General features: G+C 28.4%; 1 protein-coding gene and 1 non-coding gene across 2 annotated transcripts in view; one reads left to right on the plus strand and one right to left on the minus strand.

Annotated features, from left to right (window-relative positions):
• The window catches only part of LOC119669800, a 29,653-nt gene extending 7,371 nt beyond the window's left edge, over positions 1–22,282 (minus strand). Inside the window, exons 1-3 of the mRNA XM_038079823.1 lie at positions 21,180–22,282; positions 15,113–15,467; positions 326–502 (exon numbers count right to left, since the gene is read on the minus strand). Coding sequence (XP_037935751.1) covers positions 326–502; positions 15,113–15,467; positions 21,180–21,850 — 1,203 coding nt within the window. The 5' untranslated portion in view covers positions 21,851–22,282. The remainder of the gene's footprint in view (positions 1–325; positions 503–15,112; positions 15,468–21,179) is intronic.
• On the plus strand, positions 19,147–19,219 carry Trnaf-gaa. Its single transcript has one exon. It is a non-coding gene; the product is annotated as a tRNA-Phe (tRNA).
• Positions 22,283–27,620: the final 5,338 nt, after the last annotated feature.

The following is a 27,620-nucleotide window of genomic DNA, read 5'->3' on the forward strand; positions in this document are numbered from 1 at the left end:
AAAATCTATATGATCAAAGATGACTATGTAATTAAAATTAATTACAGAATAGATATTATTTTTCTACAAGAATGCTCCAATATGAAAGGAAATGATAACACTTGTAAAATTGTAAAGTATTTATTGTTAATTTATAATTTATCATCGCATTAATATCTTTTTGATAGATTAATTCTTTTTAACAGGACTTTAGTATAGTCAAAACACTTTATTGGGATTACACTAAAAACAATTTAATTTGTTTAGGATGATTTTTAATAAATCTACTATATGAATATAGAGATACTCTTTAAAAAAAATATTATTGAGAAAAAAAATTACTCACATTTGGACATTGTCCCTTGCATAATTGCACACCACAACTAACGTGCAACCGTTCACGATCTGGAAACTTGAAAGCTGGAAACGTTGCATAAAATGATTTCTCCACTAAATCATCTTCGAGTTGTCTTGACCAAGTTTCTTCAACTGATTTAATACGGGTTTGTAAGGGAGGCATTACCTTTAAAATAAAATTATATAATTTTAGAATAATAATAAATATATTTTTTTTCAGGAAAAATTAGTTTAATTATTGTCGAAGTGCAATTAAAAAAATAATTTTAAAAAATGTATTACCAGAGCTTAACTATAACTTTTACATATCTTGAGAAATATAATAAATATAATATGCCAGGATAACAATAATAATATTTTGTTTATTTTAGGAGGTCAATTTTATTACTTGCGGAACAGTACTTAATATTCTTATAAATATGTCAAAGAAGTACATACAGTTCATAAGTTACTCGATCAAAGATAAGTAGAGGAAGAGATAATTTGCAGAGACAACAAACTACAGTTACTTAAAACGTTATATATTCATCTATACGAAACCATGCCTATGCAAATCAAATATAAATACAAATCTATTTTATAAAAGCGAAAAATGTAAAGAAATATCACTGCAATCCAATTAAAAATACAGAATTTTATGGACATTGTTTATACCGAATTTTGAAAATCTGATGATCCCAAAGAATATCCAGTACTGTTTGGCAGAATCGGTCAACTTAGAGCAAAAGAAATATAAAAACAGGATTAAGCATATTATCAGAAGACCAGACAGCAAAATTACTTATCGGGAATTGTGATGTAAACTACAAAGTTATCTACGCTTCAGCCATAACTTCGAGTAAAATTATAGAAGGCGAGTTAAGAAACGCGGAATATTCGTAGCACGACTATGTTGCCTATTCTTTTAATAAAGTGAATTAAAAGGAAAAGTCTTTATACCTTCAAAAACCTGCTGGCGTATATTATTTATACAAAAAAAATTAATTATTCGAAACTTACAATATATATTGTCCCAGGTAAGCAAAAATATAAAAATACTAGAATGTGGCGTGGCAATTAACTTTTATTGTACATTGATTATTTGAAATTATATTACCAATATATTATAGAATTATAAATATTATAGAATTATTATAGAATTTATTCAAAGCATATAATAATTAAGATCAATTTTCGATTTTCCGATTTTTATAGTGTCATTCAGAAAGATATTCATATCTTTTTCGGAAATAGTTAACCATTGCATATGAATATGATCAGGACTATAACTTTTCATTTTCACTTCGACAGATAGACACTTTCAGAACTTAATTTCTAAGTCAATTGTCAATTGCCACGAGTCCCTCAATAAAATTGCTCTGCAATTCAATATAAATATAATTTTGTGTCTAGAGTACAGCGACATAGAGAATAACTATATCGTAATCATTCACTCATATTCATCAGACAGCTGGTCTTCATTAGTGATATGCAAACTTGTATTTAACCCAAAGACCTAAAAATCACAGAAACTTTTATCCACATGTTGGAAGTTTATAGATAGGTCAACACAGATAAATAATGAATATCTGACTATTGCAGTCAGTGTGGCTTTACGAAGGTAGAAGATCGCCAGTAACTAATTTGGGTAAGCTCTTTCTAATACTGCTGCAGTAATGCAGTAGTACTTATGCTTAAATTCAGCAATTTTGAAATTTCTTGGTATTCTATAGCAAACAATAATAACTAAACATTTAAATATTGTTAATATTTGTGAAATATTAATTGCTTTTTAACTTTAAAAAAGTTTAAAGGGTTTGTAAAATATACTTCTAGAATTTATCAATTCTCTAGGAAATCAATTCCTTAAAATTGATCTGTAAACTTAATATCCTAGGTGTTTTTATATGATAGTCTAAAGATTGAATTTTATAGATTTTAGTTATTACTGAAATATTACGTCAATTTGTAGAAAATAAAACTTTTTTCCAATGAAATATAAATTTTTGTTGTACTTCAAATTATTGTACATGCGATATAGGTATATCCCATATATATTGCATTGCATAAATAATAATATTTTGTTACAGTAACAAAACTTACACTTACACTTTCGCTTTCTGCATTAATTTTCTACATCGGTTGCAACAGAAATTATATGAAGCGTAAAGAAACACTATACCCACATAGTGTGAAATACGTAGTGTAACGAACTCTTAAGATTTTTTTATATTAAATAATATTTTGTTATCGATATGTTTTTAATTCAAAGTAATAGTATTTATACCTTACATAAGTTTTGTAATTATTTTTAATATATTTAAAGTGTTATTTTTTCCTGCACTATCCTAAAGAAATTGTTAAGACCAAGATAGAAAATTACTGCATAATGAATAAGAAGATGATGGATAAGATTGAGAATGAAGATATTTAACACGCATTCACGATAGGCATTCAATCCATAGACCTCGATATCTTTCAAAAAATTCACTTATCACTGGTGGGATATAATACATACATATTTGACCATAGACCTCGATATCTTTCAAAAAATTCACTTATCACAGGTGGGATATAATACATATATATTTGTCCATATTACTTGTATTTATTGTGAAATACCGGGAAGATTACATAGGGTATTTATTAGGATATAGTTAGTTCCAAAATTTTAAATTCTCTCCAGGTGCATATTGATGAGCTGACTAACTACTTTCATAAAAGAAAGATTAAACTAAATGAAGAAAAAAGAAATGTATTTTTTATCACTTGTAAGCGCTATCGAATCCATGAAGGCTAACAGTCAAAAATATCAGCCTTGCGTAGAGTAATATGTACAATGAAATACCTGGGCTTGACTTTTGGCAATAAATTGATTTAGAATCATCACAGCAAAAAAAAAATAGATTATTTATACACAACCTTTAAATTAACTTTAACTACTCTACAGATGAAGAGTAGAAAAACAGAATACTTATCTATAAACACATCATCAGACTATCATTGCTGTATAATTGTGTCGCCTTTAGTAAGCTTATTAAATTTACACTTTTGGAACTCCAAAATACCACTTTAATAAAGATTTTAAAAATTCTATCGTAGGTCAGATACTCTGATCACTAAGCACATTAAGGGTAAAGTGTCCAAGTTATTCATCAAAATATAAGGTCATCCCAAATTTTGTTTAGCTCCACTAAGAAGAATTCAAGCGACAATGGGAAGATTTTCTGATATCCCTACTGTCATACTTTCAAAAGATGGTTTCACAATAAAATATATAGGTTCGTCTAGTGTGGATCTTATGAGGGATACCTAGACGAGAAAAAAATGTGCTGGTAGTTACTAACTTGGTTAGTTCACAATTCACAAAAGAAAAGAGTATTTTTTTTGTTAATACAAACAGAATTACATATTGTTATACTAAACTATTTATTTGCCGTGTAAAGAAAGTTATGTCTTTCCTAATATATCCAATATTAATATATTATATAAATTATAATAGGTGTAATATAAAGAAATACATTATTTTTGCATGTAATTGAAGGCTCATTTATCATAGTTAGAATGATCCGATTTAGTTAAAATATGCGCCGTTTTGTTCGATAACTTGTTGCCATTTTGAAGGTACTTTTATTATGGATCTCTCATAGCAGTCCTCCTGCCTATTGTTCTTTGATTTCTTTTTACTAGTAAAATTGTTCGCCATGGACAGGAACAGAAGGTAATCACTTGGTATAATATATATACCTAGTACCGAGTCATGTCAACGTTGCGCTATAAAGGGACATTTTTGAGAGATAAACAACGTCGTACAACGTGAATGCAATGTAGGTATAACAGTATACAATTAATCTTAACAATCTGTCTATAATAAATAGCCGGTAGCAAAAAATAAACATGTTAACTTTTCACATAATAATTACTATAATAGAACATTTTTTTATAAATGATATAATAAATAAAAATTGTTAAGTGCAAAAATATTCTAAGAATTAGAATTTTTATTAAATATTTAATTATATCTGGAATGTCAAGTTATTTGTGAAAAGTAACGTTTTTTATTACTGACATAAACGACTTTTTCTATTGAAATGACGACAAAACATTGGTAAATTCTTTCATTTCTTCAGTAAAAAATTTACTAACGAAGTAACTGAGTTTTTTACACATAATTTTCATTAAGAAATTAGATAATAAATTACTAAAATCGGACAAACAGAAACCGTATATAAGAATATATGCTTCATAATATAAATTATATTCATTTGAAATTAATTACATTAAATTCTCTACTGACAAATTGGATAGTTTTAAATGAATACACAAAACAATTAAATCGCAACATTAACGAACGAAACGCAAACCTGTGTAAAGTTTTTGCGAGGAACCAAGACACAAGTATCTTCAAACAAAAATTCCATGCCAGGAGAAAAATGCCACATGGAAGCTACTCCTGACAATACAATAGCGAACATCACATTGCATCAGGTGCGACATGTCCGCTACTAGAAACACAGATAAGTTCAAACTGGCATCAGACTGAAAGGAAAACAGAACTTACGTTAAATTCCTCATGTCCTCTTAAGTGTAATTACTACGAACTACCCACTGGTTAAGGATGAGAGTCGACTGAAAGAAATGGACGCATAAATAAAATCGAGAAAGCTTATACATATACAATATATATGCGTGTCGGTATTGATTGGGTATTTGAAAGAATTTATGTCCGTTAATAACTTCCGGACATATATTTATTCACAGCACTTAAAGTTTGAGTTACTTTCACCTATTTGCAGAAAGGTTCATAGCATTACTTTCATATTCTTGTGTCTAGTCTATTTAGCTTTATCTTATTTCGGGTCGACTCTAAACGGTATTTTCCGGACGCTCCTATAATAACTTTTTGTTCACGCTTTTGCATCGCAAATCGCTTTTTATTTAAGTTTTCAGTAATCCACCTGTTTTTCTTCTTATTTTCTTCATCTGCAAATCTTACCGAACCGCATGGTAATGCAGCTTTCTCATTTAATGGCAGCTTGTCAGCGAAGATGCATTTCTTACAACTTTACAATATACAAATTGTGTTGTGTTTTGTTCAATATTGTCAGTCCTCTAGCCTGTTGCTGCATTGTCATTTCTATTACATTAAGTTTCTGCTCTAATATTTCTAGTCCAGCCGGGATGCATACAATGTCTGATCGAGCTCATGTATATTTCATCCTTTCATTTTCTTGCCATAAATAAAACACTAGCTTTGCCAGTCACATTTTATTCGGTCAACTATTTCTTGTTCAAATATAATATGTTGGTATTATTTAAAAAAACTATTAGTAAGAATTTAAGCCATTTGTATTTATTTTGTATTGTCTACCCAAAAGCACCTCTATCGAAAAGCAAAAAATAATTTTAATTTTTTATAAACGTTGGTTTCAATATAGAAGACTAAGAACTGACTGTTCTTCAACAACTATTTAAATACATGGAATCTTGAAGAAATACTTGGAGAAATGTTTAAGCTAAACAAAATAACTTGCTGGGACATTTTTTTTAAGAGACTACAATTACTAATCGTTTATATGGTATGTAAGGTGAGTACTTGGGATACTGTGTAATAGGAAGGCATGCTATGAGACTGGATCTTCCCATTAATAATTTTTGTCGAGGTTGTGGCTCTGAGGATGAGGAAGAAACCGTGCTCCATCTCATGTATCAATGTCCTTCCGTAGCCAGAAGAAATTTAAAAATCTTCGGATCCCCTTTTCTCACCGATCTGACTGAGCTGTCATCCTGTAATGTTAGGGACCTAGCCAAGTTTATAGAACTTTCAGGTTGGTTTTCCTTTACCTAATGGGGGAGTCGTTACCTTCTTTCGGCGTTGAATGTATACTGATCTAAATCTATGTACATACCAACGCCATTTCTGTAGTACCACATTGGGCCATCATTTGAGCTCAAGTAAGCTTTTTTGGATACAAGGCCGCCACTCCAACCTAACCTAACCTAAGGTGAGTACTTGGGTACAGACAGTGAAAAATGTTTTGTGATTTGTTACTCAAAAGACAAATAAGAGATCAAAGAGTTACTGATGATGGAAAATCATTGTGTACTTTAGATTGTATGTTGAGATTCTTTTTCAAACAATAAATTATTTTTTCTCAAAAAAATTGTATATACACACATTATAAAATAGATAAACTATTCATATAATTGAATTGATGGAAATATACTGATTACTGGCTGCCATGGCCATTACCATGGCTTATCTTTTATGCTTCCATCATGTATAATCCAAATAACGGATCTAAAAATCTTTAACTCTTTAGCTTGAAAGTTCAAATTTTGTTTCAACACCTTTATTGATATAATAATGATTTAACAAAACTATAATTATAATACGAAAAAGGGAATATTCATTAACAACATTTTTTCTACATATTATTATTTGTGTATTATTTTTTTAAAAGAAAAAAATAACTAAACATTTTTTAACATTTGTTGTTAATTGTAGTAATTAGTGTTATTTTAATCAATTAATTTTAGAAAAACACATGTAACATTATATCTATAAATATTAGATAAATGCTTATATAAATTTGATTATCAAAATTTTCTCCGAACATCTACTTTCTACGCTGTAATCATTAATTAATATTGCATAATTAAGTTTAAGTATTTGCTTAATAATATTTTAATCCCTACTTTAAACACCGGGGAATATTTTCGAGAGAAGAAGAAATGAAATGCTTTCTGTTTGCCATATCTCTTCTGATATCTACAAGATTTTTTACTAGTCAATCTAATGTTTATAATTATTAACTCCCCTCAAAACTTAAGAAAGTTAAATTAATCAAATTAATTATTTGTGTGAACAGTGAAAAACGTAGAGAATTAAATACTGCAGAAAACAAATAAGACAATATAATGGCAGATTCATAATCTGCGCTTTGCATTTGACCCAGTTTCTTAACAAACAAACAAAAAATCTAACTTTTGAACAAATAAACCGTTATTAAAAATCTCCATCTCAAAAATTTTTAATTTGTCTAAGACAAACCTTACTTTAGCATTTTATGATAGCGTTTAGCACTAAACTTTCATTTTTAACACTACGAACCTCGTACACAGACTGGCGCTGTTAGCTAACAGCTAACAAAACAAACAAATTCTTTAGAATTATTATGATGATTGGTTTAATAGCAAAACTCTTCATCCATTCCACCATTCCACTCGTCAATGATTCAACCATTCAACAACTTAACTATTCGGCCATCTGTCAGTAATCAATTAGTATCATAAAAACAAAGAAGATGATTGGCTTTACGTAGTACTGTGATATTTCAAGAAATGTTAAATGGTCTTGGAGTGTCATCAATCTGCACTCTAAGTATCAATGCTCAGTGTTTTACAAATTGTCCAGTGTGAAGAGCAAGAATGCAAGTCGTACAAGATACACATATTTCGTCACCATGCCAGTTAGTCAATTAGTCAATTATTTAGTTAGTCGGCTTAATAACGTTAGCTTCACATTACAGCACAACTCATTAGTTGCGGAATTCTAGCTGGTTTTCACTTGACTTTATACTAGTGCATGAAAAACAGTTGTAACAAGTAGACACATTCCTCTAGAATGGCTGATACATTTCATATCTTCCTTTTGGCTATCATTCACTGCTGCCTACAACGATTAAAAACAAACTGTCATTATCTTCCAATTCCAGTTCCAATTCTTTGTGTGATTATTGTATCACCGCACTAATTATATACAAAACGTTAGAACAGTTTTGTTTACCTCTGATGTTAAACAATTAAATTATATATTCAAGCAGATTTTGTTTTTATTTTTGTTTTTCTTGGCAGGTTAGAAAAACTGTTTTCTGCATACTTGAGTAAATTAAGAGGTCACAGCAATTAGCCAAGAGTGAAACAGTTTCCATTAGCATTAGCATTTGACACGGTTTCGCTCACAGTGTTTAACATCTTCTATCTTCTTACCAAAATGTCTAACTGACTTAACTACAGTATCAACTAACTTAGTTGCTTAAAGCAAGCAGTGCTGCCAATCTTTTGTCTTCAAAATGGGCCAAAAGGTTCTTTTGTCCCGCATTGTAGTTCAGGCCGAGAAACACTTACAATGAGATTTGCATTTTCTTCTCACTTGAAAAGACCAACCATTTCATTTACTTTTTCTTTATTCTTTATTTGAATAAAGAAGAAAATATCATCATTTCATTTCATTTTCGTTGAAATTGTTTATTGTTTTTACATAAAAATTTCATTCTATTCTGTGTTGCTGCTCACTTTAATTCAAATTAAAATTTGCATTTAAAAGTGTGTCTGCTATTGTTTGGCTAAGAATTCTTGAAAAGGAAACCGAATGTGAAAGGTGTTTTCTCCCACGAAAGATTTTGTGCCATAAAATTGCGATTCAACCAGAACATTTCTTACAAATGATAATATAATTAGCTTTCATTTGTTACTTTAAATTGGGAAATAGGTTACTAATTATGTCGAAATAAGTACGAATATACCTAGTATATATTAATTATACACACACATAAAACTACCAAAAAAAAATAATTTAATAAGCTAATACCGCTCTGAAGACTATATCCGTCTTCATTAGAAGAACGAAATATAGGTTCTGACATAAAATTCCAGTAAGGTTTGGTTTTTAACTTGAATGCGGTGGTCGTGCCTTTTAGCGTTGTCTATACGCTGATCACTTCGCTCCTACTGATCTACATATGACCAATGCCTATCCGTGGTATCAAACGGGACATTACATGAGTTAAAGTAGACTATGATCCACAAAGCCGCGACTTTAACATAATCTAAACACGCTTTGAAGCACCTTTAAAAAAATTATTACTGTTTCTGACTCAGAAATAGAGCTTTAAGCACTCCTTAAATCTGCAAACATACCTTCTACATATAAAATTTGCATATAGTGTCATATGTACATACATACGGAGTTATTGTAAAAATTGAGGAAACTTAAGGGAAAAAATAAAACACATTTTCTCTGTGATTGTTCTGATTTCACCAACATAGGGAAAAGATTTTTAGAGAAGTACTTTCTGTGTACTTTGTTAGACTGCTTATCAATAAGAACCAAAAATTTTGAAATTAAAATAATATATCCTCACTAATAATTATAAGCGATAGAACAGTCCCAGCATTTAACCAATTTTTGTCAATAGTTATTAGTTCGATATAACAATTAAATTTAAAATAAGTTGGTATCAAAGTCCTACAAGTACTGAACGTTTTATTAATTTTGACTATAACCAATTTAATTTTCCACGATGAACAAAAAAAAATAATCCTCATCGATATTTTGTTGAAAAACAATTTTCTTAAAAAAATAGTTACAAAATGGACGCTTATTGCTGGAAATAAGCATGAAATGAGTACCTATCATTACCATTAAATGTAATTAGATAACGTGTACAGTTCTTTTTTTAGTATGATTTATATAAGAACCTTATAAATTTAAAGCTCAATATGTTGAGTACTAAGGTATATCGACATAAGGGTACTTGAAAAAGTTATGTAGAAATTGATCAAATTTGTTGTCGAGTGAAATCTCAATTTCTCAAGTTAAATCTATAATTTTTACAGATCCAGTGAAATAAGTTTAAAAATTAATTTTAACATATTTGAATGTACAGGAAATAAAAACGCAACAAAAAAAATTTTGAATATGAGTCGTCAACATATAATTTTTGAAATGGTTAAACCTATCAGCTGTAAAATCCAATATGAGAAGATATAATATAATTATAATATAAAACTTTTTAAAACATCATTATGCTTTCAAAATTTTATCTACTTAATGAGTTTATAAACTTCGCATAATTGGTCATGTCGTAAAGATGGAAGATGATACTTCAAATAAAAAGTTGTTTGAAATGATAGTTAGAAGAAGGTACCTTGAAGAAAATTATATCACTAGTATAAGTTATGCCTACATATAAGTTGTTAAGTACACCGAATAAGTTAAAGCACTAACCGCATTTGATAGAAGAGACTGAAGAAATTGGTACGTATTAGAATCGTCTGGAGATAGACACTGCTGTAAACCAACACCACTAAAAGAAGGTACACCGAATAAGTTAAAGCACTAACCGCATTTGATAGAAGAGACTGAAGAAATTGGTACGTATTAGAATCGCCTGGGGAAAGGCACTGCATTAGATTAATACCACTAAAAGAAGGCACTTGGAAGAAAATTATATCACTAGTATACCGAATAAGTTAAAGTACTAACCGTATTTGATAGAAGAGACTAAGAAAATTCGTACGGATTAGAATCGTCTAGAGAGAGATACTGCATTAGACCAACACCACATAGCTATATAAGTAATAGATAATAAGTATTATATAAATATAATCTTTGATTTTAAATTCTACTTTCACATAATGAACATTTTAGTCATAGTCGAAGTTCTTTAAATAGTTTTAAATTTAGGTTTTGTAATAGTTGAATATTTTTTAGTAAGAAACTTATTAACATACACTATTTATACTCTAATACATATTAGAAAGAAAAACACCTTATTATTAACAAAATTATTTAAATTCCCATATATATGTGTATGATTAAAAAAAATTTGTTTTATTTACTTTAGATAAAAATAGTTAATTAGTCTCGGTAGTATGGTAACCAAACCTAATCGACGTATAAATTTTTCATTAGTCTGTAATTATCAAGGTTAAGAAATTCAAGAGCGTGAATACATTTCAGAAATTTACACTTCATTAACTTTATTTCTATTAAACGAGGTACCACAAAATTACACAAAATTAATTTATCTTTTATGTTACATTGATTAATAATTTCACATTTGTTTTTAATACAATTTAGGACTACCATTTACAAATCTATAAACTTACGAGTATCTTGGAAAATTTCTAATAGTTGCATTTGACTTATACTCCCTTCACATGCTACTTTACTTAACTTTAAAAGCCTGTATAAATAGTATGTTGGATCTTAAGTATTTCAGTATCCAACGTGAAAAAGGGTAAATAAACTTTATTAACACCACAAATGAATCTTTTTTTTGCGTACATATTTCATTCGTATAAATATGGTGTAAGATACATTAAATTTCTTATTGTGTTTTTTCGTTTTGACTGTTAAGTGTTGCCTCGTACAAGTACAACTTTTTCACAGAAAACCTTTTTTCTCACAAATCTATTAACTGCGTTAATATAATAAATAAAGAAGCTAATAAAAATTTTATAATGCTTGCCATGGGTTGTTATACTCTTACTACCTCATGTCTATTCCGCCTTAGACGGTGCTAATGCCTTGTTTTGTTTTGTTTTGGTTTATGTGGAAACATTGAACTTGGCACATGGCACATGTATGATGTTAGTACCATTTGTAGTTAGTCGTTAGTACTGCTACTCAAATTTCATTTACAACCTTTATTATTACATTATTATTACCGCTGTATCTCAGACTTAAGTTCATGTTAATTTGATGAATGTGATGCAATTCAGATGCGAGATGTTTATGAATCAAATAAGAGCTTTGCATAAAAAATTATTACCTATGCTTAATGTTAAAGTTTTAGAGATACAAATAACTGAAATTTTTAATTTTTTACATCAATTTGACTGTATTATGTATTTTTCATCTTACTTAAAATTTTCCGCATTCAGTTTTTTGATTTAATTTCATAATTTATTTTGAAGCTTTATAATTGTTACGTCCACCCACTCAAGTATTTTTTTTATTTTATTTCTAAATTTAAATAATGCAAATTAACTGTACCTTAAATTTGTGTGTTTACACACGGATTAATAATTCAAATTTGACAGGAATGTAAATTAACTGTACCTTAAATTTGTGTGTTTACACACTGGTTTATGATTCAAATTTGACAGGAATCAATTCCTGATACTCGCAGTTTATATATTATATACGGAGAATTAAACAATAAATATTTCGAAAAGACCACTAATGGTAAATATTTGGCGGTATTCGGAACAATTCAAGAATTTACTTGATTAAAAATTTAAAAATTCATCAATTCTCTCCACGAGAATAAACAACAAAAACGCCTTTCCTTAGAAATGCTTTATATATTATAAACATCTAGTGATACACCTACAACAACTCAGGACCAGAACAAATATTAGGTGTAGTAAAAAGAAATCCATTATTTTGCCAAGGCTTTAGTTATCTGTATCACGCGTTGAATAAATCCGGTCGGATTACACTAGATGTAAAATGAGATTTCGTACTAAAAAAACTCTAGATGAAAAATGAGATTTTGAACTAAAAAAACTTCTGACAGTTGACTCAGTGTTGTTTGAACGAACGTCAAAGATGGACACTAGCAAAAAGAAAATACGCCATATTTTGCAGTTTTTCTTTGATAAAGAAAAGAAATGAAAATATAAATAATGTTTATGATCCTGATACTGTGACGGCGTATTTTTTAGCTTAATCGTATCATTCGAACTATGATAAATAAGCCCTCAATTTAATGCAATAGATGTAATACCACAATATATGTATTTGATGTTTTATTGTTAATGTATTGTATAATTATTTCTTTAAGCAATTTGACCATGTTCCAATAAAAGGAAAATAAATTTTCTCATTGAGACACCTCATAGAGATATCAGTTTTGGAGTACTCACTGCATTTTAGGTGACCATGCTAGAAGTTTAAATCTTTCTTTTAATCATACCTGCCGCAGTTGTGGAAAGGACGATAAAAGGTGTGCTTTATTTTTGTCCAACAAATGCACGGCGCCACCTTACCACTTTAGGAGGATCTGCTGCATCAACTTCTTTAGATCAACTTAAAGACCTTCCCTTGAATAGCATTATAAGCTTTGCCAAAGGTACTAAGTTGTTCTAGCCTCTAAGTTTGTCAATATTCGGCAACACAATGGGCCTATAGACCTAAGTGGATCCCTTGAGATTAACGATAGACCCTGCCTATCTATAATTATTGCTTTGTAATTTTATTTAATTATTTAATTATTACTTATTTATTTAATTATTATTATTATATTTTAAAAAAATTTAAAATAAGTACTCTAAGATTGACTATAAAATATTGTCGAAATATTGATGTAAATAAAAATTTATTTTAAAATGTATTATTTGAACAATTGACCAATTAGTCCGTTTTAAAAACAAAATTATTAATAGAAATTTTGGTCATTAAAACAATAAATTATAAAATTTGATATTAAATTAGTTCTTTAATTTAATTATATTAAATTAAAGGAATTTTAAAGGAATTTTTTACTGTTAACACTATTTCCGTTTGAAGTTGAATTCTTTACCAAAATAAATATAAGATCAGTAAACGCCAGTTCCTGTATTCTCGTATGTAAGTTCTTAACCGCATATACAGGCGATATTAGAAACTTAAACTAATGTTGTCTCCAATGTTAAGGCGATAAGCATGTGACGAACACTACCAAATATATCTACGAATGTGTCTAAACGAACAGAAACTCAATTGGATTTTAGGTCTTGGCTAACTTTAAGCATGTACTTTACACAAATTATAGTAGACATTAGATAGATAGATTTTGAAAGAGTTAGGAGCTATGCTACCACGTCACTGCATCCTTAGAGGGTTATTATGACAAACCTACTTTAGTTCTATAGGCGCGTAACAGTTAAAAATGCCATTATAACCCTTAGAGAGATATTGCGTATTTCCGCTATAAGTGGATAGGCAATTGATAAGTACCGAAGTCTGATTCTGGCAAGACTATCACAGTGGTACAGAATGTGTTCTGCTGTTTCCTCTTCTTCGCGACAAAGTCTGCAGCTATCGTCTTTTATAATACCTAGATTCGATAGATGTTTTTTGCCTACGCAATGTCCAGTGAGAAACCCTATGAGAAGTCAGTTGACTTTTCTGTTCAGCATTAGTAGCTCCCTAGTGCTGGCTTTTGATCGATTTAGCATGAATTCTTTAGCTTGTCTACAGGCAAATACATTATCCCAACCAGTCTGAGCTGCTTTTTTCAGCCGTTCATTTATTTTATGTTTGAAAAAGCTTTAAGAAGGACCGCAGAAAGGCCCAATATAATATGAAGCTGCCCCTTTTCTAGCCGTTTGCAGTCATTTCCATCTGGTATTAGTACACAGAATAACATTATTGAATAATAAATTTAATAAAATATTATATCAATAGAAAAGGAATCCCTACTGTTCTACTATCGTTTGTTTTGAATCTGTTGCGACTGGTATACACTGTTTGAGATTTTATTATCCAAATAAACATAAAATTCTTATTGCACAGTAATTTAGATATTTTAGTAGAGAAAATAACATATAAATGTAATAGTTTTGCATTTGTTTCAAGATTTCTACACAAAAATTTTAATTTATTTTTAAGTATTATTTTTAGAGTGAACAAACTAAAAATTCTCTTTCTCCTGCTTGTATGTTAATTATGTTGGACAATAAAAATATACGTACTTGTAATATCAATATGCAAATATAATTGAATATAGTTTTTACTTTAATACTGGTAATCGTGTATTAAAATTTTATGTTTTAATACATAGATTTCAGATTTTAATAGCGGATAAGTCTAATGAACTGTAATTTTCTCTAACATATCCTCCTGTTTTATGACATTTAAAAACCGCGCTGCTAGTTTTATGTTAACTAAATCTATTAACCTAATTTGTTAATAGTTGCTTTACATCCATTTCTCGTATGCATTTTTTCTTATTAAACTAAGTAATAACAATTTTTTTAACTTATATTGATTGATGCTTTCCTATATATAAAATAAACTCACCTGCTCGTCAATTGGGCAGCCTCGTTCGTCCAATAATTGTTGTGTTGTTTCAAGGCCATCTAATGCAGCACAATCAACTACACGCACACCCATTGTGCCAGGAACAATTGCGCGCACCGTTAATATTGTAGCTTGACCTACTTCAACAGCACCGGAACCATCGGGCCCGCCCAATTCCAACCAGATACGAACACGCGGTGTCGATGTAGTTGATGTTATTGGTGTTGCTGTTACGGTTTGTTGTGAGGTTTGTGTTGTTTCCTGCATTTGCTCAACCACTTCATCATCTTGCATCGAGTTTTGAGTAGTTTCGATGTTATTTTTATTTTGGTTAAAGTTTCGCATTCGTCCATTTCTAAAAATAAATGCCATTTTAATTGGAAAATAATCAATATTGCAGTCTAGTGAGATAATGCCACAATAAATCTAGAGTATTTGTTATGTGCAAAATAGAAGGAAGTTAAGTAGAACTAACTGATCTAACTTTTCAAACTAGATTAAATAAAAAAAGTTTTATATAAGTTTTTAGTTAAACAAAATTAATTATTATTCTGGGACTTATAATTTAAAATATGTATTGGTAAGTAAATCTTATTATTTAAAAGTTGATGTCTTTTCACTGTTTGTTCATGTACCCAATATGAAAAATAAATAGGTATTTAAAGTTATTTAAAAGAAGAAACTTAACTAGCTTCATGATACAAAGCTATTTATCCAGTAAATTTTTTTAATTTTTATTAACTATTAAGGCTTTGCCCTTTTATTACTTCCCCTTATAATAAATGTTTTTTATTAAATTTTTAAGTTTTTGGTTTTTCAGATATTTCCTTTGAAAATTTGTAAACTATTATTAAAAAGAAAAGAAAGTCAACCTAAAATTTACAATCAGTTGTGAAAATTTTGAAAGCCTTTAACTGAGTAAGTTCAGTTATTACCCAACCTAATGGGTAATAATGAAGGATACAAATAAATTAATATAAAATTTTTATAGTTTTCAATGTAGAAAAAAATTCTTCTATATAGTAAATATATACTATAATTCTTCTATATAGTAAATATAAACTATAATATATCGTATAAATGCTTGATTTTATATACAAGTTTATTTTCGTTAATTAATTTTTCGACGTACTTTATGATATTGCATATAAATTGCATTTATATTCAAACTATATACATTTGCTTGAATTGATGAAAAATTCATACTCAGATTTCTTCCAATAACCTTTAATTAATTGACAAATAAATATCTAACTTCCAGTCTTTCAAGCAGACCGACAAAAATATACAATATTTTATAATATTAATAATATTATAATATTTGCAACATCATGTTAATAAATGATATATACAGAAGTGTTAGTCATATTCGTTTTAATAAATAATCCGAATATTCAAACATGATCAAATAATTCAAACAGTCTAAATTAACCGGATAGTCCATTTTACATCAAATAGACGATTATTTCTTATTTATTTATTATTAATCCGAATATTCAAACATGATCAAATAATTCGAACAGTCTAAATTAACCGGATAGTCCATTTTACATCAAATAGACAATTATTTCTTATTTATTTATTATTAATCCGAATATTCAAACATGATCAAATAATTCGAACAGCCTAATTTAACCGGATAGTCCATTTTACATCAAATAGACAATTATTTCTGTAAAACTTCTTTAATAACACACCCCATTCTATAAACGAAATTTGAAATATTCGAATGGCTCGGTTTTCGATTTTGTTTAGTATACCTATGTATTACTATTTTAAACAAATATTAAATTTTTCGTTATAAGAGCACTTATATACGGTTATGTATTATAGTGAACGTCAGTTGCATGGATAAACATTTTTGTCCTGATCGGATTAGTTATATCATTTTCCTGTACCTTACTTATAAGGAAAAAGATATGAAATAATAGAAAAACAATTAATTTTGGGAACAATCGCAACGCTCTTGAAAGTACAAAACTTAGGAACAGATTCTTCCTTACAATACCGTAATTATATATATTTTAATATTAAGAAATATTTCTCTAAGTTTCTTACTTTCAAAGAGCCTTGCAGCACGTCTTAATATAAATTTTCTTTCAAAATATTTTCCACATTTTTTTCCTTTCTAATAACAATGAAATATATCTTTCTAGAGTCATGACACTTTAAACATATAAATTTTGTACACAACTTCTACATCATTGGTTTCCAACCGGTGGTCCGCGAACTACCTGTGGTTAATTAAGACTGTTCGAATTATTTTTTCATGTTCGAATATTCGGATTATTTGGAAAATACGAATGCGACTAACACTTCTATATACATCATTTATTAGAATGACTTTGCAAATCAGTACAGTTATATGTTTCTGTTTGTCTGGAAAATTTGGAAGTTTGGGAAAAATTTGTATATGAATTTTTCATCAATTTAAGCAAATGTATATAGTTTGAATATAAATGCAATTTGTATGCAATATCATAAAGTACGCATAAAAATTAATGATCGGAAGTAAATTTATATATAAAAACATGGATTTATATAAATATACTATAAAGAAGAATATGTTTTTACATTGTAAACTATAAAAATTTTATATTAATTTATTTGTATCCTTGATTATTACCCATTAGGTTGGGTAATAACTGGACTTACTCAGTTAAAGGCTTTCAAAATTTTCTCAACTGATTGTAAATTTTAGGTTGACTTTCTTTTCTTTTTAATAATAGTTTACAAATTTTCAAAGGAAATATCTGAAAAACCAAAAACTTAAAAATTTAATAAAAAAACATTTATTTTAAGGGGAAGTAATAAAAGGGCAAAGTCTTAATAGTTAATAAAAAGTAAAAAATTGAATGGTAAGATATCTTTATATTTCCTTTTATATATATTTAAACAACTATTTGTTTTTTAAATTGGGTATATAAATAAATAGTAAAGAAAACTAATTTTAAATAATAAGATTTACTTACCAATATTTTATTGTTAAATAGTTGAAAATGGTCCGTGAATCAAATTTAATAGGTATGGATGCATAGCTTATAGTCTGTCCACTGAGATCTCACACATTAGAAAATAAGCACAAAAAATTTCCAAGTAATTTTTATTAAACCTTTTTTATAGCCTATATAATGCACCTAGGCACTTATACAATTTTTTATACAGATATGCATAAAGCATATTAAAATAATCATATAGTTTATTATTCTTAACATTTGTGGTCCCTACTAAAAACAAAAAACTCATAGTGGACAAGGTTGGGATCTACTGTTCTACATACTTTATAAAAAGAACTAAGACACTCATAGTAATAATATATACCGAAAAAGGGCAAAAATAGTCTTTAAAACTCTTTTCCGAGTTCCAATGGTTGTTTTGGGCAATATGACAATGATAACTTTCACAAAATGGTACAGATTATTAATCAACAAAAACCTCTAAAAAAATTGACTACAGACACAATCTTCTACCTTAAACTATTGCTTTAAGAAATTATTACCTTAACTACTCTTACTTTTAGTCAGTTAATTTTTGAATTTCTTATTATTTAAAGTGGTTAGTGGTTATTGTATTATTAAAAATTAAACTCAAAGAACATGGAAAGTTTTGCAACCTTGTCAAAATTTAAATGTCCATTTACTTGCTAAAATTTTAGTGTTAAATTTTAAAATTTTAATTTTAATCACGTTTAAGAAAATGTGAAAATAATAATAATTGATTTTAAAAATGTTTTTAGCTAAAAACAATAAATATTAAATAACTATTTGTTTTACTATTTAAGATATGTACCATATGTATATGGAATGGTTGTAACGTAAATAAATTTTATTATTTATTATTATTATTATTTTATTATTATTATTTTATTATTATTATTTTATTATTATTATTTTATTATTATTATTTTATTATTATTATTTTATTATTATTATTTATTTGAACCATAAAGTTAAAACTTGAAAAAACAAAATTTAAATCAAAATTTGTATTTTTTCATCATCACCAAAATTATAATTTCCTAACGGAATTACACAGCCGAAATAGCTCAGTTGGGAGAGCGTTAGACTGAAGATCTAAAGGTCCCCGGTTCAATCCCGGGTTTCGGCAGAACTCTTTTTTAATATTAATTTATTTTATTTATTTATTTTTATTTTATTTTAATTTATTTTATTTTATGTTAATTTATTTTATTTTTTACAGTGGTTTAAGGAATTCTAAATGAATTATTCTTAATAACAACTCGCCTAATATATATATTAGTAACCTTAATAATTACTCGCTATTCCTAGGACTTTAGTTTTCTAATAAATATCCGCAAATTGTTAAAAAACAAAAATATATTATTACAATTTAATATATTATTTATTATATATATACTTAATTTTTTATATAAAATACATAAGTTTATGTATTGTATTATCTGTTATTGTTTTATGTTCATAATATTTTGCGATTTGTTATCTAAGTAATGGCATTGAAGTAGCTCTGGATAGTTTATGCCAGTTCATATTGAATTATCAGGTGTTTAAGTTTAACTTATATAGATTGATAAGAATGAATATAAATGAATACATTAATGATTAAGAATTTTTTTCATTCAAACACAATCATTTACCTGTTCATTGTTTAAATTTTACTTAGACTTGTTTATTTTACCTGGTACAAATAAAATTAAACTTCTAATATATAAAGCTATTGGACGTTATAAGACCAATAGTTCTGCATGATATGAGGGAATAGTGGCTGAGACTTGTTTAATTCGTTTATGAATTTTTTGGCAATATAATTCGAGTAAAAAATGGCAGATCCAGTGCAAATCTATTGTTGTTTTCGGTTGGTGAACCTGGATTAAATCTAGATTTATTCTCGATCTGTCAAATTTTGTTACCCAATTGATGGTAATTTAGAATAATGGAGAGTAAGAGTAATCTAACATTTTTATAGTAGTGTTAGCAAACATTTATATTTTTTATATATATGATACGTTTTTTTAGCTGCTTGAGAACTATCGATAGTGGAAATTTACTTCGACAAAAATAAATCTGCTCGTTAAGTTCATAGAGCACTTCGTCGAAAAATTGTGTTTAGTGATGAAGCTCTGTTCTGGTTAAATGGCTACGTCAATAAGCAATCCTCAAACCATTAAAGAATCATAATTACATCCATTAAAATTGACTGTTTTGTTCGATTTACACGCTGGCGGCATCATCGGTTCTTATTTCTTTCGAAATGAGGAAAAAGCTGCCATTACAGTATATGGCGATCGAGGCATGCTGATTAAATTTTTGTTTCCAAAAATTAATTAGTTAAATATCGACGACATTTGGCATTGGATTCCAACAAGTCTTAACTTGCCATACAACGCGTTTAACAATTGATTTATTGCAAAATCAATTTGGTAATAACTTTATTTCCAGAAGTGGTTCTATTAACGTCACGTGCGCTATTCCGTTTGTGCGATTTAACGCCTCTCCTTAACGATTACTTTTTATGTGGTTATGTTAAGTAATTGGTTTATGCTGACAAACTAGCAATTCTTGAAGCACTAGAGGTCAATGTTCGTGCACTATTGACGACATGCAAAAAGTAGTCAAAAATTGGACTGATCGAATGAACCATGTCATATTCAAAAGTTAAATGCCATAAAATTATCTACCAGGTTTTTAAATGGTTTTAAACATTGAGTTTTTAATTATACGGTAACAACTTGGGCCTATAGGCCTAAGTGGGTCCCTTGAACTCGCTGGTATATAAATTTTCATTCTAACAATATTTTTGTCTTGTATTATCATTTTAAGTTCTCACGCAGCTATATACATTACATTTAAAATCACTCCTTATTTGCCAAATCATATAAAACAGCTGTTAATTTCAGGGTAATCTAGCAAAATATGTAGAGTGTTCTAAATTAATCTCAAGTGTTATACATCATCTCTCTGTTATCATTTCATCTGTTATATATACATCTCTGCAGAGCCACAAAAAGTTGCCCCAAAAAAGTTACCCCAGATTTACAAATCAAAAATCTTATAACTTAGCTAAACGAAAATGACATAATACAACTTACCTATAAGTTTTCTTTTTATTGGTGATCTCTCGATACTTTGCTGGCGACATAACATTCATTCCCATTTCATTGAACGGCAGTTTACACCGCATCGTACGTAGTATATCAGAGCTTTGCCTTAGCTTTTGCTCCATTTGAAGCATAACTCGCACGGACAATTCCATGTTTCCATCGGTACGTGGTTCCTGGCGTACGCCACAACCTGATGTGGGTACACGTAATGTTACATTACGATCCGACGTACCTCGCGCACGGCACTCAAATGGAAAGTCCTTGGCATACAGCAAACCACGGAAATCGCGATTCATTTCAATGTTCATTTCAAATAAATCACGTGTGCAATTTGTTTGTACGGAAACAATTTTATAACGATGCTTTTTCGTATTATTTTTAACTTCCGTTGACGTATTCGCTGTTTCCGTTCTATCTGTGGGGATCTCATTTTCCGCTTCTGATACCTTGCCTGCTACTGCGCCGTATGCTGATGAAGCAGTAAATAGTTGTTTTGTCAACAGAGTCGCTTCTGACGCGGTGACTAACGGTATTGTTGCCAATGGCAAAGGTGTCGGCGTTTGTATATCAGGTGTAGCCGATGTTCTTATTGCCCAGCTACCATGACATAAAATTTGCTGATGAACAAGCAAGATAAGCAATTGCCGCATTAATAACATGATTCAGCTTTGTGCAGGTATTCCTCTCCACCGGATACCAGTTGGCTTCTTTTACTTTGCTGTTGTGTTTGGTTCGTTTACTGGATCGGTTCTTTTCGATTAACTGCTTTAGCCTCTTGCTGTCTTACAAGTTTATTTGATGTTGTAATTAGCATAACAAGAACACAGTTGCGTCTGCACTTGGAAGAAGCTGCCGTTGGAAGTTACTAGCCTAAGAATGGAATAGTCTTACGGTGGCTTACTGCGTTTTAACACTTCTTCCTCTTATTTTTTTTAATATTGAAATTGTGCCACTGATTTAACGCTACGATTTTGTCGGGGTATTAAATATAATTTTCTGCTTTTAACTAGTAATACTGATTTGTTGCTTGATCGCATTTGCTTGAAATTTTTTAATTGAATTTTTCGTTGGTGGCAGCTGCAATTGCGGTTTGTACAAAGTGCGCATCTGCAAAATAAGGAATTTCGAAATTTAGTATGAGTGATCTTGATGAAAATGATTATTCTTTTTTTTTTCTTTTCTTGCATATAAGCTTAATTATACTAATTAATTTTTATTAATTATTAGCCATTTCAAATAGTCAAGTTGCATAAATCTTTTAGTGATTTAGTAAGAATCTTGCGTCTTGGGTTGCATTTCCAAGCTTATTTCCTGATTTCATGAGAAGTGCATAACGAAATTCCAACCAATATCATTTAAAAGTAATTTAATATAAAAATTTATGAATTAGCTATCAACTTAATTGTCATATAAATGTTGTATGGAAACTTTTTGCGAAGCAATTAAAAACCTCATAATAAATATTAGCGAAAAAAAAATGACAATAAATTTAGAATGCATTTCTGTCAAACTGTAGTAATATAAATTTCAATGTCTTTAGGAATATCAATTATGTTAGTTGGATATTAATATTAAGTACATTAATTGACTATAATAGTTGTGTCAAAATGAATATAATAAATATATATGTTAAATACTACTTAAATTACAATTTAAAATACTGTCAAGTTATTAAAGTGTTAAATTGGAAAACAGCTAGAGAGCTCATAGAATCACCACACCACAACAAAATGTCGGTCTTATAATGGATTTGTTGACTGGTTACTGTAGGTTAGTAAACAATAAAAGAAAAAGGCGATAAAATATTTCCTTTGATAATGTTTGCCATCAATATAAGATAAAGATAAAGAAAAGGCATCATGTCTGTCTTAATATTGTCCAGTACATTTACAATACCGATTAAATATTCTAGCGACTTGCTTTACAAAAAAAAACGGTGTATACTTTTGATATCAGTTAATAATTCGCTAGAAGAGTTGTAGACGATATCATCTAAATCAACCTATGAAAAATGTAAGGAGCACTAGATGGATAACTCTATTACACATTCAAATGACAATAAGGTTTGATGTTCATATTTTTTGTTTGTTTTTATTTTAAAATTCCAAATACTTTTGATGCAGAATATATTAAAATATTATAAAAAAAATTAGAATTGTTTAACAAAATTTTTTATAATTATAATAATAATTAATTTAAAATTTTTTAAATTTTTTTTTAAATGAAAATAATAATTTATAATTATATTTTTTCAATACAATCAAATCATTAATACAAAGCAGACAAGTGCCGACCTTTTAGTCTAAGCAATATGCTTCTTTCTTTTACATACATTTTCTACAAAAAAAATCATCAAACAATTAAACAAAAATTAAAAAATTAGCATTATCTGATTTGAATTATAAAAATAACAATAGCATCTCAAACAAAAATTCACATTAAAAACTCCATAAAAACTCCAAAATTTTTCACTTCAAATTAGCAAAAGTCTTTAACGATCATTTTGTAAGACATGCAAATGAAGCCCCCAGCGCATAATAGAAAATAATTTACTCTACTTCATCAGCTGCAACTTTGGCCTCGATTCCCAAACAATGAAACTATGAATTTTTAAGTAACTCAGCCCAAAATAGATACTAAAAATTTGTCAATAGGAATATAATAAAAATTGTATATTAAAATGCGTTAGCTTCTGGATTGTCTGCCTAGATTGACATTAGCAACTAACAAAATTTCAAAAACCCATAAAAATTGAAATTTCCAAATTAAAATATGTATGAAATACTTGAAATATTAGTTATTCGAAAGCTAATATTTTGTTTATAGAGTTTATAGAATGTTTAAATATTTTTTATGAAGAGATACTTTAATGAAATTAATAAAATTGAGGCATATAGATTTTTAATATTTCAAATCAATAGTATACTTCTAATAATCTCCAGTTTGCTATAAATCGGATATATACTACATTGTACCTTACCTAATATTTATTTATCGTCTAATGCATCACGATATGCTTTGTAAATAAAGTATAAGGTCTTTACATAAATGCATATAACAAAAAATCAATTTAAAATTTTATTGATGATTATTATGTTGAGGCCAGTTGAGTCAGTGCACTTTGAGCACTTTTACTCTCTATTAATTGCGAGGCTTCTTCATAATCCCTCTCTACGCCTTGACGGGATTATTGTTTATCACTTCATCAGACTATAAAATAATTGACCTCAGATCTGCATACCTCCCCGAGGAGCCTGTAACCATTCTTAGATTCGATAACGCGGTGTTGGTAAGCCAGTCAGTTTTCGTAAATAATTTCAGGGGCATATTCTTTATGTATTTTTTGATTGGACCAATCTTGAGGTCCCTGAGGATGTTATTCGTCCTAATGTATCATGGTACCTTGAAAAGTGTTCTCAGAGTCTGGCTTTGTGCAATTTCTAGCTGGCGAATAGTAATCACTCTGTATACATATATATTGCATTGCTATTTATGTAGTAATCTTTCTTTGTGCTTAACATGAAATTAAAAAACATGAGTCTTAATTACATTAGACTTACTCTTGTGGACAATAGTATAGAATAAGTAAAATCATTATAAAGTTACTTAAGATACGATAATTTAATGTTGTATTTTTATAGATTGAAATAAATGATAATTATATATAATTATAATTCATCAATAGGTGAACCTTTGATTGGATTAAGCTTTAAATAACGATCAAAAATTGAGAAATGTGTATGAAAGTGTGAATGCGTCAAATTTATTTATAATAAATTATATTCTGATTGTTACTATAGTGGATTTTATATTATCAAATTATTTTTAAATCGTAAGTTTGTGTTATTTGCCAAAGTATAAAGCTGAAATATATCAATATATAACGAGTATATAGCTATATAACGAGTATATATATAACTTATTTAACATCAATAGTTAACAACTTTATTTTATATAATAGCATCCTTTAACTTTAATAAAGCATACAATTTATTATTGTCAGCTTATTTGAAAACAAAGACCTTAAACATGTTATCGTTATTTTTATAAAAACATTAATTTTTTCATTCGAATTTTTCACAATGAAAATTTTTCTCATCATAAAAATTGAAGAAGGGCGGTTCAGACCTCTTCTGCATCATGCTTAATCAACACAAAAAAATTGAAGTTCGTTGAAGAGATGGAAGATTTATTTGAAATGCTAATTTAGTACATATTTTGTAAATTTTAAAATTAATTTTAAAATTAATAAAATAATAGAATTACTTTCAATTTTACAAACCTTGAATATTTTTTATTTATTTTTCAGATAGCCGAATATACCGGAAAATCATACATCATTTTCAAAAAATTTAATACCAACAAAGGTCAAATTTTAACAATAAATATTTAATGTTCTTAATAATTTATAGCGGATACCATATATGTAAAGTATATTAAAATAAGATATTAAAAAATCAATCAAATCGTATATAAATAAACTGTATAATATTACATGAATAATAGAGTTTTAATATTTTTAAGTATAAGTATAAGAAGAAGAAATGTTAGGATCACTTTTTAATTTACTTCAAAACTTGTACAATTCATAGAAATCTTCGTAACACCAATTATTATAATTCTTCTAAGGTATAAAATTCAGTGTTCATATATTTATATGTATTCAAGTAAGTAACGTAATGTCTTAATATGTAAATTGGAAGTGTATAGTCGATTGAATGAATTTCGTACAAAACACTCTATTGAAAACATTATTGTGTAATAATTTGATATTATTTTTAAACCATACCAGCTGTATAATATTTTCACCATGTTGTACTTTTTTATTAATCAGAAATTATTTAAATAATTAAACAAGACATTATTTGATTTACATAAAGAAGAAGTATTGGCAAAATTTCGCTTCAGCAGTTTTGATATAAAAGATGAAACACGTTTTTAATCAGTTAAAGTTGATCAATTTTTATTATTATTTTTAATCCATAAATAAATTCATCCAAAACAAAATTCCTTTAACAGTATTTTTTTACATTACCATTGAACTTCACCAAATTTTGTTCACCCATATTAATGGGGGAAACCTTTTTTGTTGCACTAAATATTATCTTCCATTTGGAGATTATAATTGTTCCAATAATTTACCACGCTTAATAATGCCGTAACAGCTATTAAGGTAGACGCTTAATAGAGCTTATGATTAGTGAGAACAACCAATTAATTCGTTTTGACCTTAGATCCGTGCTAATTTTATATTCAATAAATATATGCAAAAAATTTCACAAAAACAGAAAATCAATTAAAAACCAGTGAAGATTTCGCCTTGAGCTTCCTGCTTTAAACATTCGTTTTATTAACCTAATTTGCTGTATTATCTAACGCGACAATCGATCAAGAAAAACAGTTTTAATATTACGAAATGATGTGCATCTTTGTGGGTCATACGTTATGTGTGAAGGCAAAATAAACACTATTTGGTAATATCTTTTTTGCACAACTTTTTAATTATTTTATCTTAAATATTTAAATATTTACTATCAATGACTGACGCTTGATCAGCCAACAACATTTACAAAAACACGTGAAATGTAAATAAAAATAAATGATCGGACACTTTATTAGCCGACAGTCATAACCTATTGACATAATATATCAATCAGTTAACTGATGGACTTTTACAGTCTCGGCGCACATAGTGATCGTCTTAATTTATGTTTATGAGACTTTTGCTTCGTATATTCGGTGAATATAAAAAAATTGTAGTTAAATTGACCAACTTTATTTTAATTTTAATTTGTGCGCCATAAGGTGAATAATTCATTGATCGACCAGCAAGCATATCGCTTACGAAAAATCAACAACAAACATTTTCAGATTAAAAAAAGTAGAGACGATCGTGGCTTCCCTGAAAACTGAATGTTAAATTGTAAATAAAAAAAATAAAAACTATTGCATATCATGAGAAAAAAACCATAAATGAAACAATCGATTAGTTTTAGCAAGTTCAAAGCTTGATTATGATATTCATTCAATATTACAATTACAACGACTACAACAACACCAACAGTGAAACCACAATGATCTTGCATTTAATCAATCAATCAATTGAGTTAAAAGATGCTGCAAAAGTGAGTACGTTGAACATAATTTTTTTGCACGCTTTTTAATGAAATATTTCGTTATAACAAAATAAAAAATATATTTGTGTACTCTACACCACAAAAAACTGTATAAACATATTTCTTTATATCATATAATTTAGCTCCATACATGCATTGATTATTATCAATATAGATGGTTTCATTCTTCACTAAAAAAAGTATTAAGTATTAGGTAAGGGTGAGTTAGGTTTTATCGGCAATCGAAAGGGTTCCACTCAGGCCTATTAGCCCATTGTGTTACTGCATAAGAAAAAACATCAAAGCTTAGAAG

This window comes from Teleopsis dalmanni, chromosome 1, assembly GCF_002237135.1.
Source record: "Teleopsis dalmanni isolate 2A chromosome 1, ASM223713v2, whole genome shotgun sequence".
NCBI lineage: Eukaryota > Metazoa > Arthropoda > Insecta > Diptera > Diopsidae > Teleopsis > Teleopsis dalmanni.